Raw genomic sequence first — 17,257 nt, 5'->3', positions numbered from 1 at the left:
GCAATCTGAGTTGCCAACCCCAAGAAACTAAAAAGTAGCAGCTCAAAAATAAAAAAACAGGAGAAAACAGCACGTAAAGTAAAAAAAGACAGATTTCATACTTTCCTTGTATAATTCAAATAAATACCTACTTTTTTATAAGAAGATAAGGCTTATATTGTCCGTGCTTTTGTTATTCCAATTGTTAGTTATGTTACTGATCGTTTACTTGGTACACTACTGCAGCTTACATTAAGAGAACTAATTATTCTATCTTAGTATTCCTAATGCAGACGTGAGTCCACCGACAAAAATTATGCTAACTTAATTGATATCTTACATGCAAAAAGACATTGACTTTTTTAATTTTTATTTTATTTTATTATATTGTGTCTTACTTTAATTATTGTTGTCCTTAATATCTATGTTTATATAAACACTTACTTGCTATCTATAATAAATGTACACTTATTTTCTAGATAACGTATACACTTATGACCTACTTGGCCTACTTACAATATACACTTAACCTTTGTTTTTCATTCATTACAGCCTATAGAGTACACTGCTGGACATAGGCCTCCACAAGTTTACGCCAAAAATAACGTGAACTCATGTGTTCTGCCCATAGTCACCACGCTGGGCAGGCGGGCTGGTGACCACAGGGCTGGCTTTGTCGCACCGAAGACGCTGCTACCCGTTTTCGGCCTGTGTATTTCAAAGCCAGCATTTGGGTGGTTATCCCGCCACTGGTCGGCTTTTTAAGTTCCAAGGTGGTAGCTGTGGAACTGTATTATCCCTTATTCGCCTCTTACGACACCCACGGGAAGAGAGGGGGTGGCTATATTCTTTAGTACCGTAGCCATACAGTACGACCTTAACCTTTGTTATTATTAGTATTTGGGGACTATTGTAGTGTCGGAATGAAAGACTTGATCAGAAGGTGTCGATCGAATATATTTAAACTTTTTTTTTTTTTTTTTTTTTTTTTTTTTTTTTTCGAATTGAAGAGTGCTGTTGGCCCTAGCGGCCTTTACAGCGTCACCGGTGAGAGGGGCCGGGCACTTAGGCAACCGGCCGCGAAGGAAGCATGGGAGCCCTCTGGGAGGGCTCGGGGGGGAAAAACGCCCGCCCTAAGGGTGTCTCCTAGCGAGATCGCACCTCGGCTTAGAGCGTCGTCGGAGTGGAGGAGGCGCTATGCGGAGCGCTGAGACGGCTTACGGACGGTCAGCTACGCGCCTAGGCGCGTGCGAGCCGTCAGAACGCGGGGACCTCGCCCTCGCCGGCGGGGGCGGTGTGTGTGTGTCTTGTGTGTGGTGTATATGGCGTTAAGCGCCGTGATCCTATCGTCAGGGTCGGTTAAGACGTGCATGGGACGCCTTTGTACGGTCTGTAAGTTACCTCTACCTACGTATTTGCAAGCCTCTGCTACAAGAGGATTTGGGTGACTGCGCGCTCTCTCAAAATACGCTGTAGCGAGTATTTTGAGGTGCTTCGCGATTGAATCGATCTTAAGGTCGCGATGTAAGTCGACATTACGCACGTACCACGGCGAGTACGTGGCAGTGCGCAGAAACTTGTTCTGAATGATTTGGAGCCTATGGATGAGGGTTGGCGCTACATGAGCGAAGACGGGGCACGCGTAGGTCATAATAGGTCGTATGCAGGCCTTGTATAATGTCGTCTTATTTCTAAGAGACATTTTACTCCTCCCGCATAGCAGCGTGTGCAATCGACCTAGTACGAACGCTGCCCTGTTTCGGACCCGGTTGATGTGGGCTTTGAACGAAAGTTTACTGTCGAGAATGACACCTAGGTACTTTGTTTCCTTTAGCCAAGGAATCGGAGTGCCGAACAGGGTAATAGTCCCGGGTCGACCTTTCGTCCAGAAGACGCGTCTGGTGTGCTTAACAAAGTGCACTGCTGCACTCTTTTCGGGGTTTACTTCGATTCTCCATTTCCTAAACCATTCGCCGAGGGCGGTGGCCGCGGATTGGAGTCGAGAAGTTATAGCCTCGACGGAGGTGCCGGTCGTGAAAATGGCCGTGTCATCGGCGAATAGGGCCAGCTTGGTGGCTTTATTTTTGGGAATCGGGATGTCATTTGTGTACAACGAATACAGAAGCGGTGAAAGCACCGAGCCCTGAGGGACTCCGGCGCGAATAGGACGGGGCGAAGACAGAGTGCCGTCAACCCGATATCTGAAGGTACGATTTGACAAGAAGTCTCGTATGATGCGCACGAGATTATCTGGCAGCTCTAGTTGATAGAGCTTGTATATCAAGCCGTTATGCCAGACTTTGTCGAATGCCTTAGCGACATCGAAGAATAGAGCCCCCGTAGTGTGAGTACGGGATGTGGCGAAACCTTTTAGGATGTGCTCCGTTAAGCGATGCACCTGGTGGACTGAGGAGTGATGGGCTCGAAACCCGAATTGCTCGTCGATGAGCGGAGTACGCATTTGTTGCGTGGCAGCCTTGAGGCGGGTGTGAATGATTTTCTCATACACCTTACCGAGGGTGTTGAGAAGACTAATGGGTCGATAGCTCGAAGGCAGGTTCCTGGGTTTTCCAGGTTTGGGGATTCCTATCACGGTCGCCTCTTTCCACTGATCGGGGAACGAGCAACCGGCCAGAAGGGCGTTATAAATCATGACGAGCAGCATGATAAGCTGCTGAGGAAGGCGTTTGAGCGTCTTGTTGGTGATTCGGTCGGGACCCGGGGCTTTTTTCGCGTGGAGTTCCTTAATGATCGATTCAACTTCTTCCACCGTCGTCGGTGGAAGCGTTTCATTGGATGGCGGTGAAGCCGCCCTACGTTCGACGAACCCGTCCACCGTTGAGAGGTGTATGGGATCGCACGGCTCAGTGCTTGGGGAGCATTGGCTCTCCAGACTACTCGCAAGGCACTCGGCCTTGTCCAGGTCGTCGAGGGCTGGTGGGAGATTCGGCCTAATGAGGGGAGGTGTAGAGGCTACGGTGACGCCACGGAGTCTCTTCGCCCACGACCAGTAAGCGGTGTGCGACGGGGTGAGTTCTCCTAGACGTCTACTGTAGTAGTCATCCCTGAGGTCGGCGAAACGAGCTTTCACCTCCCTCTGTAGGGAACGGAGTTTCCTCCGATTGTCGTCAGTCGGGTAAGAGTCATGGGCTCTGGTTTGTGCGTTTTTACGCCTAATGAGGTCTCTTAACTCCTCTGGGAGCTGCCAACGCTCGCCCGGGCGGATTGGCATCTCCCGAGAGCAGTCATCGATCTTATTTTTAATAAAGGAAGTTAATTTTGACGCGGCCGCTTTAGCTACGTCTACCGAATCGATTGTGTCGGGTATGCCTTCAAGGTGGCCTGAATCTAGGGAGCTAAGCTCTGATTCGAGCTTTTTCCAGTCTATGACTGTTTTGACGGGTTGGTGGAGATCCGTATCTGGTCCTAGCTGGATTAGGACGGGGCGATGGTCTGAGTCTAGCTCTGATAGTGTCTCGATAGAGCGTAACTGGAGTGTTACGCCCTTGACGATAGCTATGTCGAGCACGTCTGGTGAGTCATTTGTTCCCCTAACTGGATAGCGAGTGGGTGTCATGGGCGCTAGGACATCTATGTCTAGAGTGGGGAGTGACGTCAGTCTGTCTAGTTCTGTTCCTCTGCTATTTCTCGTGCGGGAGTTCCAGCGGGGGTGTTTACTATTTAGGTCACCGGCCAGAAGGACCGCGCTACCTGTTGAGAGTAGCGACCTAATTTCGCTCTCGAGCAATCTCTTAGAGGGAGATAAATAAACTGACGCGATGGTGATGGCCTGGTGGCCCGTCATACTGAGTCGACACAATGATGCTTCGATTTCGCTAAGCGGCGGAGGGTCTAACGGCACGCAGTGCAACGACTTTTTGTAATAGATAAGAGTGCCGCCGAGTGCGGTGACTCTGTCGTTTCGAACAAAATTATAATTAGGCACGTAAGGTGCTCTATGACCCGGTTTGAGAAAAGTCTCTTGCACTAGCATGACGTCGACCGGGTGTTCCCTCAAAAATTGACACACTAAGTCGAGTTGTGGTCCAAGGCCGTTTGCATTGAAAGTAATGACACTGAGCGAACGTGGTTTTACCCTAGCTCTATCCGTCATATTAATTTTAAACGTCGAAGGACTCTAGTACCGCTGCCATGCGGTCTAATTGTGTGCGGACTTCGGCTAAGTAGGCCTTCATCCGTTTGACCTCGTCTTTTATGGGAGTCGGTTCGACTACCGACTGTGTGGGGATAGCCCTTACGTAAGATAAAGGCTTGTTCCAAGCGTTAGCCTTAGGGGCTACGCTTGCGGCCTGAGGGGCCTTGTTCTGGGTCGGGGGGGCTTTCGAAACCACCTGCTGGGTTTTGATGCCAGACTGTTGGGGCTTAGGAGCCTCCTGTGGGGCCGGCGTGACCTCTGTGGTGGTTTCAGGGGTCGGCTTCCTCTTTTGAGAGGTCGCTCTACCGCGCGTTTCCCTCGGGCGACGCTTGCGCGGTGCCTGAGGACAACCGCGGTAATTTGCGGGATGTCCGTCCTGCTTACAAAGCACGCAGCTAGGAGGGACTTCAGGGTCGGGGACCTTACGGGGGCAGTCTGCGGTGCCATGGTCACCCAGGCACTTAACGCACCTAGGATGTGCGTAGCAGTTACGGGCGGAATGTCCGTAGATTTGGCAGCGATGGCATTGCCCAGGTTCGCCGCGGTTTTTGGGAACCTCAACAGTGAGCCCGGAGAGGCGACAAACCGTTTTAACATTGAAGATAGCTTTCCCTTCGGGAGAAAGATCAAGGACCGCGAGCACCATGGGATATGGTGCTTTGGTTCGGGGATGATACATCCTCGAGACTCTGTGCACAGGAAATTTTTGAGCCAAAAGGTCGGCCTTGATGTCATCAGTGTTTAGTTCGGCGGGCAACCCGCGGATAACTACGCGTAGTTGAAGTTCGTCTTCTAACGCGTAGGTGTGGAATGCGATTTTCTCCTGTCTAAGGAGAGCCGTGAGGCGACGGTGGGTTTCCGAGTCCTTGACGGTCACTCGGATTCCATTGTATGTGGATTTTGCCAACTCAGGGCAGATGTTCTTGGCCTCCATTTTTTTGGAGATAGAGTTCCAGGACGCTTTGTCTTGGACGTAAATAGGCGGCGGTTTTTTAATAGCACGGCCTGACGGGGGCGCTGAAGGCGCGGGCAGCGCATCACTCGCCGAAGTGGCGGGGAGCGTAGCGGGGAGAACTGCGGGAGCGGTGGGTGAGGGGGATACGGGGGGGACGCTGCGTGCTGTGGTAGCACTACGTTTGGACGGCAGGGGCTCTTTGGCTACTTTAGCCTTTCGTTTTTTGCGCTGGCAGCGGACCGGCTCGAACCCTTCGGAGTCCGAAGAGTCCGAGAGGGGTGACTTTGATGATGCATCGCTGCATTCAAGGTCGGAATGCGCGGTCTCCATAAAAACTTCACCGCGGCGATCCTCTTCCCTCTCGGGGGAGGCCGGGCAATCGGGAATCGAACCCGCTGTGCTGACTTGGGAGGGAGGAGTGAGTTCGTTGACGAGATCGGCGTAAACTTCAGGGTATTTATGCTGCAGGAGCAGCATGAATTTTTCAATGGTTCTATTGGCATCCATAGTGGACGCGGGGAACTACTAAAATAAAAACAAAAATTTTGTATCTCCCCTGCCGTGAGGCAGGGGCGAGTGAGTACCTACTTGTGTACCCTAATGTCTCTGCCCTTAGGTGGCCGAGATGTGTGCCTAAGACTAACCTGTACCTCCGAGTGTGTTGATCAGCTCCGGGAGAAGCGGATCCTCGCGCGCGAAGATACTATTATAGTCCTTTGCACTTATATTGTCCGAGTACACTACACTGCAAGTCCGACAGTCTATTGACCTATCACACGAACACTGCTCTACACTGACCTAACGATAGTTCGAAAGTCCAATGTCCGTAGCACTGCACTGGTGAAAGTCCAATAGTCCGTAGCACTGCACTGTAGCTCGGCGAGTTGCTCTCTCCAAGAGCGAAGCGGGGGCGACTGGGAAGTCGCCGGTTGGGCTCGCGGTCACGCTAGAAGCGGACGCGAGCGGTCGGCGGAGGCCGGTAGGGTGCGTGTGAACGCACAGCGGGCGGTCGGCGGGGACCGGGGGCGCGCGTGTGAACGCGCAGCGGGCGGTCAGCGGGGACCGGGGGCGTGCGTGTGATCGCACAGCGGGCGGTCGGCGGGGACCGGGGGGGCGCTAGTGAGCGCGCGGCGAACTGTGCCTGCTTAGACGTCCGACTAGGTCGGGATGTGGCGGCAGACTCGTTTTCTATATTTAAACAAAAAAAATGGTAATATTTGTATAAAATGATAAACAATAAAAAAGTAAGTATAACAATAGTCGATAAGTTATAAGACCAATCGCAGATGTTTATTGTCGAAGCCTTGCGTCTCTTTCTCGCGCGTGGCTCTCTTTCTCCGCGCGTGCCGCTGTCGATTACTCATGCGCTTCGTCGCGAGTCGGAGGCACGGTAGCGCAGAGCGATATCTATAAATAGAACATACGTTCCCGCGGCTCGCTCTTTTCGGCGGCGATCGGCGCGGCGAACGGATCTCTGATGTGTACTTCACTCGGCAGCGGCGTGATTGTACTTCGTGAAGATATACATGAAGAATACGTGCAAGTTAGCTTGAAGACTTCTGTGAAGATCTGTGCATGTGATTGCTGGTGCATCCGCTTGCATGGTGTGCTGTGCTATTTTCCAACAGTTCTTTTCAGAGCTAACAATCTTGTTTCACGAACATTAAAACAGCTCTTTTCAGAGCTATGTACTTTCTGTTTCACGGACACGTCAATGCTTCTTGGTAATGGTAATGGTTTGAGGTTATGAATGGTGAAGGTATTTTTAAGGTAAAGGTATCGGTAAGGTTAAATGCTAAAGGTATTGGTATCAGGTAAGTTATCTTGTAGCCTCATTGAATTACTATTACTAACGTAATAATAGTTCGATGTGGTAGGTAGCCACAAGTAAATTGTTATTATTTTTTGCCCCTACATTAAAATACAATTTACTCTTACAAATAAGTGTGCTAAAATTTATTATAATATACTAATTCTGTTGTGGTGTTGTCTTCACACTTCAACACGTTTTAACATTTCGAGCACACCCTCAATGACGGCGGCATCCCTGTAGTGAATCGCCATCCTGAGGATGTGCTCGAGAATGTCTTTTTTAGACGCTTCCGCTGCCTTCGCCACAAAGCGACCTATTGCGTCGTCACGTTCGTCGGTGTAATAGACACAGGTGTCGGTGTGTCTAGTCACCGCGACTACAGCGTGCGAAACGCTGTCGTGGATCTTGAGGCTCCTTGTATTTGTCTGGAGGACGATGACGTCCTCATAGGTCTGGCCCTGCGCATGAGGCGCATGGTTAAAAAGCGCGATCCCTCACCGGATCCGTATCCCTACCCTAGGGTTCGGTCCCTTCCTATAGGAATGCGCGCGCCTATGAGGCTCTCCACTCGCAAAGATCGGATCTTTATGCTTGATCTGTGCATGGTCTTGTAAACCTCACTGATGGCAAAGGCGACGTCTTTGGGATTACGATGCGTGCACGACAACTCACACGAAATAGTCGTTAACAGAGTTGGTCTATAATACCGCATTTCGAACAGGTTATCCCTGTCGATGTACGGCAGTTGGTTTATGTCTCCGATGAGGACTACCTTCTCAGCTCCCGATAGTCGGGCGGCCATTACTATGGCTCCGAAATGGTTCATGAGGGCTTCATTCACCATTAGGCGGTTGATTTTTGAAACTTCATGGAAGCCATTTACCAGAACGGAGGCCATAGTACGCACCTTTTGCTTGGCTTTGTTGCCATAGCAGTGCACCAGTTTTTCTTTTAGGTCTTTGGCCGCCTCGACTATGGTCGTAATCACGACTACCGTGTCCCCATGACCTTACGGTCGATATTTTGATTCGTCATTAAGTTTTCATAATATTAATAGCAGAAAATAATCTTCACACGGTAGCGCTGAAAATAAGCAGAAAAGTTTCTTCAACAATTCACACAATACTTATAGTTGCATTTATAATTGCTCAAGTACAGATTGGAACAGCACCACTTTCCTTAATTTTTAAATAAATATATATAGTTCGAACAAATTTAACGTTGATATCATAAGACAGATGAGCGCTGCGAATGCGCATAGACAATGATGGGAAGCAAAAAAATTACGGATATTCGTGATAAAAAAAATACTAATCGATAGATTTTCAATAGCTCAATTCAACTCTTTGCGCGGACATAATTTATACCAAAACTATCTGTAAATATTTAGTTCTTAAGTTGTGAATTGTAAATATGTAAAATATTTTGTATAAATAAAATTATGATATTTATATTGTAACATACAATCTGTAATGTCAGGAATGTCACAATTTCAATGAAATGTCATATATCAGAACGAAACTTACAAATTCAAACTAGGCTGTATGGATTATAGTCCTTTGCCTTTCCCTATTGGGGATAAATTTTAAAACAACAACAACAATGTAATGTCACTTAAGTTGTAATTGTCAAACCTAGTTGTCAAACAAACTAAATGAACGGCAGAGCGCCTTGACGACCCAATTCAGTCGATGATATCACATTTAGGGTTAACTCTGCTTTGCATTATCTAGGCCAGTGGCTGTCTGACCATGGCTTATCTTTATCGATAAGCAAAAGCCAGGCAGTTGCTTTCTCTAGAAAAAGAATCGTCCCTGTCTTCGATTTTCATTATGGAGGTCAGCGCATTGACCTCGTAGATAAGGCTAAATTTCTGGGAGTTATTCTCGATAACCGACTTAATGGACTTTCTCATACAGAGCATATTCTTAAAAAATGTGAAAAAGGTATCAATGCCCTTCGGGCAGTTTCAGGCGTTTGGTGGGGAGCTCACCCATATTCTCAAAAACTCCTCTACAATGCCATAGTTCGTAGCCATATGGACTATGGTTTATTCGTTTTAGACCCTATTATTAAATCAACTTCAGAAAAACTAAATAAAATACAATACAAATGCCTTAGAATCATTCTGGGTGCTATGAAATCTACACCTACGAATGCTCTGCAGGTTGAATGCGTTGACCCTCCGTTGCAAATAAGGAGACAATTCCTTTGTGATCGGTTTGTCAGCAAAATGTTACAGCTATCTTCACATCCTCTTTGGAGTCGTTTAAGCGAACTATCACAAATTCACAATCCCAACAAACCCGAATCATGTCTTTTGAATAGCTTCCTGTACTTTACTAAACTTCCAAATCCATATATTCAACTGCCTATAAATCCTCTTTTTTCTATTCCCTATAAAGCCCTTGTATATCGTCCTGTCATTGTTACGAACCTTGGTCTTATCAAAGGTTCCCCGAACACTAAGTCTCTCTTTAATTATGTAGTTCATCAAAATTGGTCCGATCATCTACTTATTTATACCGATGCGTCTAAACTGTCCGCAGATAGCTGCGTTGGCGCAGCCTGCTGGATCCCAAAATTCAAAATTATTTTACAGTTTAAGTGCCCGCCTGAATCATCGGTCTTCACCGGTGAAGCAGTCGCTATTTTGGAAGCTATTTTATATGCCCACTCCCATGATTTAAGACAAACCGTAATTTTGACTGACTCCTTAAGTTGCCTATTAGCAATTAAGGAAAACCCGTTTCGTAGCAGAAAAAGATTTGTCATTATTTTAAAGATCAGGGAAGTTTTGTTTTTATGTCATCAGAAAGGATTGCAGATCACTCTTGTTTGGATTCCCAGTCACTCTGATATTCCCGGCAACGAGACTGCGGATTCATGTGCCAAATCTGCCATCCAAATCGGCTCCCATGCTCACTATAAAAATTTCTGTTATGATCTTGGTGTTGCAGCGAATACTCGGTTGGCCAATTCGTGGACATCATCTTGGATATCATCCAAAATGGTAAAAGGTAAATACTATGCGAGCCTGCAACCAGAAATCCCTAGACGACCATGGTTTTTCCGTTTTAGACACGCCGATCGCTGGGTCACTTCGACCATTTGCAGGTTGCGTTTAGGTCACGCGTGCACACCCAGACATCTCGCAAAAATTAGAGTACGGGACCATTCACTCTGTGAATGCGGTTTAGATGAAGGATCCCCATCCCATATCCTGTTTAATTGCCCCAAACTCCTTCATCCGTTGTATGACGTACTCCCTCCTGAAGTTCCCCGCCCTATAAATGTTGAATCTTTATTAATGTTTGTGTTTAGTCCTCTGTGTTCGTTTTTATGTAAATATATTAAATATAATAAAATTAAATTGTAAATATTACAATGTATATATATATATATATTTAGTACAATGTTATATACTTATAAATATTTTTATATTTTTGTACATTTTGAGAGTATTGTGAATAAATACATACTATTTTCGTGTATTTTCAAAATTTTACTAAATTGTATTCTCAAATCCACCGAAATAATAACAATCTCCGTCGTGTGTTCTCCATCCCACGTGACATTGGCGAAATGATATGTGTCAAACTGACACAACTAAAAGCCATTAAGCAAAGAACTGAACTGATTCCATTTAACTTAAAAATTTGCAGCTTAGATCTGACCGTTATTAACTATTTCTTAGAGAAATAAAGTTATATTTACTAAGATGTCCATAACGACATTGGTAAAACTAATGTACTTTTTAGTAAAAAGTTTAATGGAACGTAATTTGCGTATTTTTTATTCCATAATTTATTTCTTTTACAGTATTATTTACAGCAGAAAAAAGACAATGCACATGATGAGGCCATATGGTGTTGTAGTTGGAGTCAAATTAATCACGAAAAGAGAAAAGAAGTGACTGAAAATTCCGAAAATATGGAAAACTCAAGGTGTGTTATAACCAAAAATGTTGTAATTCACGAACACCGGTGCCCGAACTTTTACTTCATAATAAACAGTATTCAGTTTAATAATTCGTAATATGAACTTTTTGTGTCATCATTACAGCCTATACAGTCCACTGCTGGACATAGGCCTCCACAAGTTTACGCCAAAAATAACGTGAACTCATGTGTTTTGCCCATAGTCACCACGCTGGGCAGGCGGGTTGGTGACCGCAGTACTGGCTTTGTCGCACCGAAGACGCTGCTGCCCGTCTTCGGCCTGTGTATTTCAAAGCCAGCAGTTGGATGGTTATCCCGCCATCGGTCGGCTTCTTAAGTTCCAAGGTGATTGTGGAACCTTGTTATCCCTTAGTCGCCTCTTACGACACCCACGGGAAGAGAGGGGGTGGCTAAATTCTTTAGTGCCGTAGCCACACAGCACAATGATGTGACAGTGTCAATTTGACATAAATTATAAATAGTATTATTACTTATGAAGCATTGATATTTCGTCTGTTTTTTTACTTGCGGTAATTTTATATTCATATTCAATTATTCTACGAAAAACTTCACTTTGATCTGAATTAATGAAAAGCACGTGCTTTTAAAGAAACCGAATTTAGAAATTGAGAAACAATTATACAAATGATGTTAACATACATTAAATGACAATAAACAATTATTTAAATACTTCTTTCTGATCTTTACAGAGATTCAAATCACTCACAAGAACCCCCAGAAAACTACTTAATAACAGGTGGTCTAGACGACATAGTTAAAATATGGCGCTTAGAGAATGGACAGCTAGAACTTAAACATCAACTAGAAGGACATTCCCTTGGCATTATATCTGTTGTAGTAAGCCCAGATGGAAAAAGTAAGCAAATCTTAAAATAAAATAAAATATATATATACTAGCCGACCCCGCAAACATTGTTTTGCCATATATGTTATTAACACCTTTAAACCCTCTCCCATATAACTTAGGGGTATGAAAAATAGATGTTGCCTGATTCTCACACCTATCCGATATGCACACAAAATTTCATAAAAATCGGTCAGCCGTTTCGAGGGAGTATTGTAACTAACATTGTGACACAAGAATTTTATATATAAGATATTCTATATTATTATTAAGCTGTATAATAAATTTCAGCATTGGCCAGTAGCTCCCAAGACTCAACACTGACTCTGTGGGACATTGCATCTGGTGAAAAGTTAAAAACAATTGAGACAGGTGGTCTGGATGTATGGACTTTAGATTTTTCTCCTGATGGCAAACATTTAATCTCAGGCAGTAATCATGGCAAAGTGTTGATATTCGGAGTTGAAACTGGCAAACATGAACTGACTTTAGATACAAGAGGAAAGTTTACACTTAGCGTAGCATATGTGAGTTTATTTATTGTTGTTGCAGAAAATGAGTTAATTTATAAATTAAATTAATTTTAGAGTGTTTATGAAGATAAAGAAGTTAATTTTTAAGTCCTTTGTAACCAACTTAAAAAAAAAGAGTGTGAAAGAGAGAATGCTACCTCATAACTTTACTGGTTTTTTTTTTTTATAAAACTAGATGGGCAAACAAACATGGCTCGCCTGATGTTAAGCAGTTACAGTTATAACTATATACAGGTGGATGGTGTTTAATGAAGTCTCTGACTCTTTTTTTTTATTTGAATATTTTATTTATTAATATTTTTACTGTTTTGTTTTATATTAATTTATTAAACAATGCTGTTTATTATAAAAAATCTTAGGATTTTTTTTAAGCTTGCTATTGACGTATATGGTGATTTCTCTTACTTTCTTTTTTGTAAATAAATTTTTATTTCTTTCTGATGTTGTTGGCACAGCAGTCATAGTACTGGTTGTTGCGCTGGCGGTCGCGTGTTTGCCGCTCACGACAGACATTTGTATCGGCCATATAGATGTTTGTCGTGGTCTGGGCGTTTGTGCTTGTGTATTGTGTGTGATTCCGGACCCACGACACAGGAGAAAATCCTACTGGGGGCCGTTGAGTGTGAAGTGTTTATTTATTTATTTATAATTTTAATTTACTAAACATTTTTTTATTATATTTTAATAATTTCTTATTGATTAATTTTAGAGTCCAGATGGAAAATACATAGCAAGTGGTGCGTTGGATGGTATTATCAATATATTCGACGTGGCTCAAGGCAAGCTTATGCATACTCTGGAAGGTCATGCTATGCCCATCAGGAGTTTGTGTTTTTCACCTGACTCACAATTATTATTGACGGCCTCTGATGATGGGCATATGAAGCTTTATGATGTGTAGGTTATTTTTATTATTATACTAGCATACCCGGCGAATTTCTTAACACGGTATTTTTTTCCATTCACATATTGTGTTGAAGTGTTAAAACGTGTAGTAAAAGGAAGAAAAAAGAAGAAAGCAGTATGTATGTAGTAGTAAATTTGACCATGTGGAAGTGTGTCTGTTAGAGTGTATGTGGGAAATTGGATAATGCCGAGTATGAGTGTGTGGGAAGAGGGAGTGAAGAAAAGGTGAAGGTGTCTATGCTTTGGTTATTTTAATAACAAGAACTAGCAATAGAAGTTTAGTTTCTAATTATTTGCTCAGTGTGCTCGTAATTTAGCGTTTGTAGTCAAATTGTTTTTTGTTTTGCATTTGGCCTTTTATGAGTTTGTACAATTGTAATTTGGTATTAATTTTATCGTACAGGAATTTGCCCGGTAATAGCAAAAAAGCATTTTGATATGTTAGTACTAAGGTGTGTCCAATGTCGATCTACTAGATTAAAACCTCGTACTCCTTATATAATTGTTCTGTGGGGTAGTAAAACGGTCTAAAAGACAATACTTTCAGCGTGGCTTTTGGTTCACTACCCCAAGAGCCGATACAATCATTTATCTAAGCGTGTGTAAGAGAGAAGTACGCCAATCTTACCAAACTGCTGTCAACTTTATGCCTCAAGGTATTAAAGACGAATACCAACTTGCTTAATCTGTTACTGAGAGTGTCTGTGTGTACGGAATCTTAGTTGATCCATCGTAACTCCTAGATACTTATCAGTGTCAATTTCAGTTAGAGGTTCACAGACACATGCACGCCTTCCCAGCTCAATACACGAGTGATGACTTTTAGAGAAATAGTCATGGTCTTTACTTGTGTTAAGCGTCAGTACTGAAGCCACTTGTACACAGTATTTAAGCCCAGTTGTGAATGTTCGTATACTTCATATCATGTTATAGCGCTAAATAGAATGAGTGTCATTAACAAATTTTATGACCTTTCTCTGAATATGAGAGAGCGTAGCCAGATCGTTTATGTATATGAGGAATAGGGTCGGACCAATAACATCGCCTTGAGGTATACCATAATTAAGCGTACGCTTCTCACTGACAAAATCACCTATCTTTATTCTCTGAGTGCGCTGCTCACTCAAGTAATCTTTCCATCTTTTATATTAAAGTCGGTACAGAAAGCGTGTCGAATGCTTCCGCAACATCCAGAAATATTTCCAAAAATTTCTGCCGACCTTCTATTTTTGTGACTACAAAGTTAGTCAATTCATGGACTGCGTCTGACGTTGACGTTATGGATGACGTGGAAACCAAATTGCGTGGGTGATATAAGTTTATTATTTTTGAGGTATTTAACATATCTCTTGTTCATGAGTCGCTCCAGTATTTTAGAAAGGGCAAGAAACACCGCTACGGGTCTGTAGTTGTTGACACGGCTTTCGTCCCACTCTTGTATGTTGCGTGAATTATAGCTTTCTTATAAACATTGGGCAACACACATGAGTTTGCGCCATTTTTCGGCGCGAACTTGTGGAGGCCTATGTCCAGCAGTGGACTGCAATAGGCTGAAATGATGATGATATGATGATTGGGGAATAGGCCAGTGGAGAGAGCAAGGTTACATATACAGGTGTGTTAGTGGTGGTACGAAAGATACTCTTCAATAAATTACTGGATATTCTATCGCAGCCTAATGAACAGTAATTACGTAGTGATTTAAGTAATGAGGCTACTTCGTGTTCATCAGTAGGTATCATCACTTCACTTCAGCCTATCACAGTCCACTGCTAGATATAGCCCTCCCTAAATTCAATGGCACGAACTCGTGTGTTTTGCCCATAGTCACCACGCTGGGTACGCCGGTTGGTGACCGTAGGTATCATTACCATAGAATGCGGATTGTAATCAATTATTTCAATTATAACCTAAATAAAATAATAATCTATATCGAAATTACTTTTTAACCTTCTTGAAATAAAAATTTGTCATTCTTATAAGTATATCATATGCCTTGACTTCGATAAAAAAATAATGCATTAACCTACTTATTTACATATTTCAACCTTAAATAAACTTTCAAATCTATGATAAAAATTTATATAATTAATTTCAATGTTTAAGGGCTCACGCAAACTTATCTGGTACATTATCCGGTCATGCGTCATGGGTGCTTTCCGTTGCATTCTCACCAGACGGCAAGAGATTTGTCTCAGGTAGCTCAGATAGGACTGTAAGAGTTTGGGAGCTGGATAGCATGCAATGCCAGCATGTTTTTAAAGACCATACAGATCAGGTAGACTATTATTTCATTAATTTATCCTACTAATTATAAATGACGCCGCATTCGCGCAACGGTTACAGCCGTGGATTGTACCTGTTGCGCTGGCGGTTGCGGGTTCGATCTACGCACACGACAAAACATTTGTATTGGCCATACAGGTGTTTGCCGTGGTCTGGGTGTTTGTGCAGTCTTTGTGGGTCTCCCCACCGTGCCTTGGAGAGCACGTTAAGCCGTCGGTCCTGGTTGTTATCATGTACACCCGATAGCGATCGTTACTCATAGTAGGGAATATATCGGCCAACCCGCATTGGAGCAGTGTGGTGGATTAATCTCTGATCCTTCTCCTACATGGGGAAAGAGGCCTATGCCCAGTAGTGGGATATTACAGGCTGAAGCGTAATTATAAATGGGAAATAAAACTACCTTTACTGAGGTGGGGCACAGCAGTATATAAATCCTGCTCAAAATCTGGAATAACATAAGACAAACACTGGAGGACAACTCAAGGTGGCTAGAGCTTCTGAGGAGGGTTGTTGGTGGGATCCGGTGGGGTTATTTAGTGGCCTAGTCATATATAAAATATATCATCATTTCAGCCTATCACAGTCCACTGCTGGACATAGGCCTCCACAAGTTCACTCATTTGTTTTGCCATAGTCACCACGCTGGGCAGGCGGGTTGGTGACCGATATAAAATGTACAAATTACGTAGATGTTCTAAAAATCTAAAGCTTGATATGTTCATCTGTAAATGAACGAACTTAGTAATAAATAAATAAAATAAAATTTTATTTATCATATTAGAGTAGATTAAATGTTAGATTAGATGTTAGTCAATATCATATATTTATTATAGATTAAAAGTGTCTATTTTTTTTAGGTTTGGGGAGTGAAATTTAATCCAGAAAACGATCAAATAATATCGGTATCTGAAGACAAAAGCTTTAATATTTATGGTTGTCCATTGTAAACAACAAATATATTATAGAATAAGAGTAACTGTAAATGCATTTAATTGTATAATTTATACTTGAAGATTTTATAATAAAACTAGACGACCTAGTAAACTTCGTACCGTGTTATTATTATTTATTTTTTCATTTTCATGAATATTATAAATATAGCCTATATTTGAAGTTGGACAAATTTACATATCTGTGCAAAATTTGAATAAAATAGGTGCAGTAGTTTTGGAGATTTAATTGGACCAACATCGTGACACAAGATTTTTATAGTAGCTGACTCAGCAAACGTTGTTGTGCCATGTATATATTATTTACCCCCCTTAACCCCCCCTCCCTCCTTGTACTCATAAACTAAGGGGTATGAAAAATAGATGTTGGCCGATTCTCAGACCTAACTGATAAGCACAAAAAAAATTCATGAAAATCGGTTCAGCCGTTTTGGAGGAGTAATGTAACTAACATTGTGACACGAGAACGTTTGCGGGGTCAGCTAGTATAAGATGTAGATAAGAATGGAGTGTTATATTTGCTAAAACGCCGCCAACTAGTGCCAACCAGTGCCCAGTGACACAGACTCGCCCTGCGAGCTTACGTTGATTTTATTCCTGTGCTGGCGATTCGCGTCGCGAGTTCAGTGTGTTTCAGTAATATTTTTAAAACGCTTCCTTATATTCTATTCTTAATTAGAGTGTAAACTGAATATTATATTATTTTAGTATTTACATGGTGGCCTGGGTGTAAAGAAAATTTTTATATTTGAAAGAAAAAAAAAATTCTGCAATGCTCTAAACTCGCTAGGCGAGTTCAATGACGTAGGTTCTCAACATTTTGACGTCAACACTATAGCTTGGATACCCTTTGAGGTGAGAATACGTTTG

The 17,257-nt window shown here is 42.9% G+C and overlaps 1 protein-coding gene across 1 annotated transcript; it reads left to right on the top strand.

Annotated features, from left to right (window-relative positions):
* Positions 1 to 10,542: 10,542 nt before the first annotated feature.
* On the top strand, positions 10,543 to 16,486 carry LOC123658999 (WD repeat-containing protein 61). Its single transcript, XM_045594283.1, has 7 exons — positions 10,543 to 10,642; positions 10,726 to 10,850; positions 11,555 to 11,721; positions 12,001 to 12,236; positions 12,952 to 13,139; positions 15,255 to 15,426; positions 16,295 to 16,486. The coding sequence occupies exons 1-7, from the start codon at positions 10,625 to 10,627 to the stop codon at positions 16,382 to 16,384; spliced, it is 996 nt and encodes a 331-aa protein (XP_045450239.1). The 5' UTR covers positions 10,543 to 10,624; the 3' UTR covers positions 16,385 to 16,486.
* Positions 16,487 to 17,257: the final 771 nt, after the last annotated feature.

The sequence above is a fragment of the Melitaea cinxia genome, chromosome 13 (assembly GCF_905220565.1).
Source record: "Melitaea cinxia chromosome 13, ilMelCinx1.1, whole genome shotgun sequence".
Taxonomy (NCBI): Eukaryota; Metazoa; Arthropoda; class Insecta; order Lepidoptera; family Nymphalidae; genus Melitaea; species Melitaea cinxia.
This window is presented reverse-complemented; position numbering and strand designations above follow the sequence as displayed.

Bases quoted from the DNA above. Each gene is read 5' to 3' on its own strand.
- LOC123658999 (XM_045594283.1), top strand. The intron at 11,722-12,000 runs GTAAGCAAATCT...AATAAATTTCAG, and splicing joins AGTAAGCCCAGATGGAAAAA to CATTGGCCAGTAGCTCCCAA. The intron at 13,140-15,254 runs GTAGGTTATTTT...TCAATGTTTAAG, and splicing joins CATATGAAGCTTTATGATGT to GGCTCACGCAAACTTATCTG.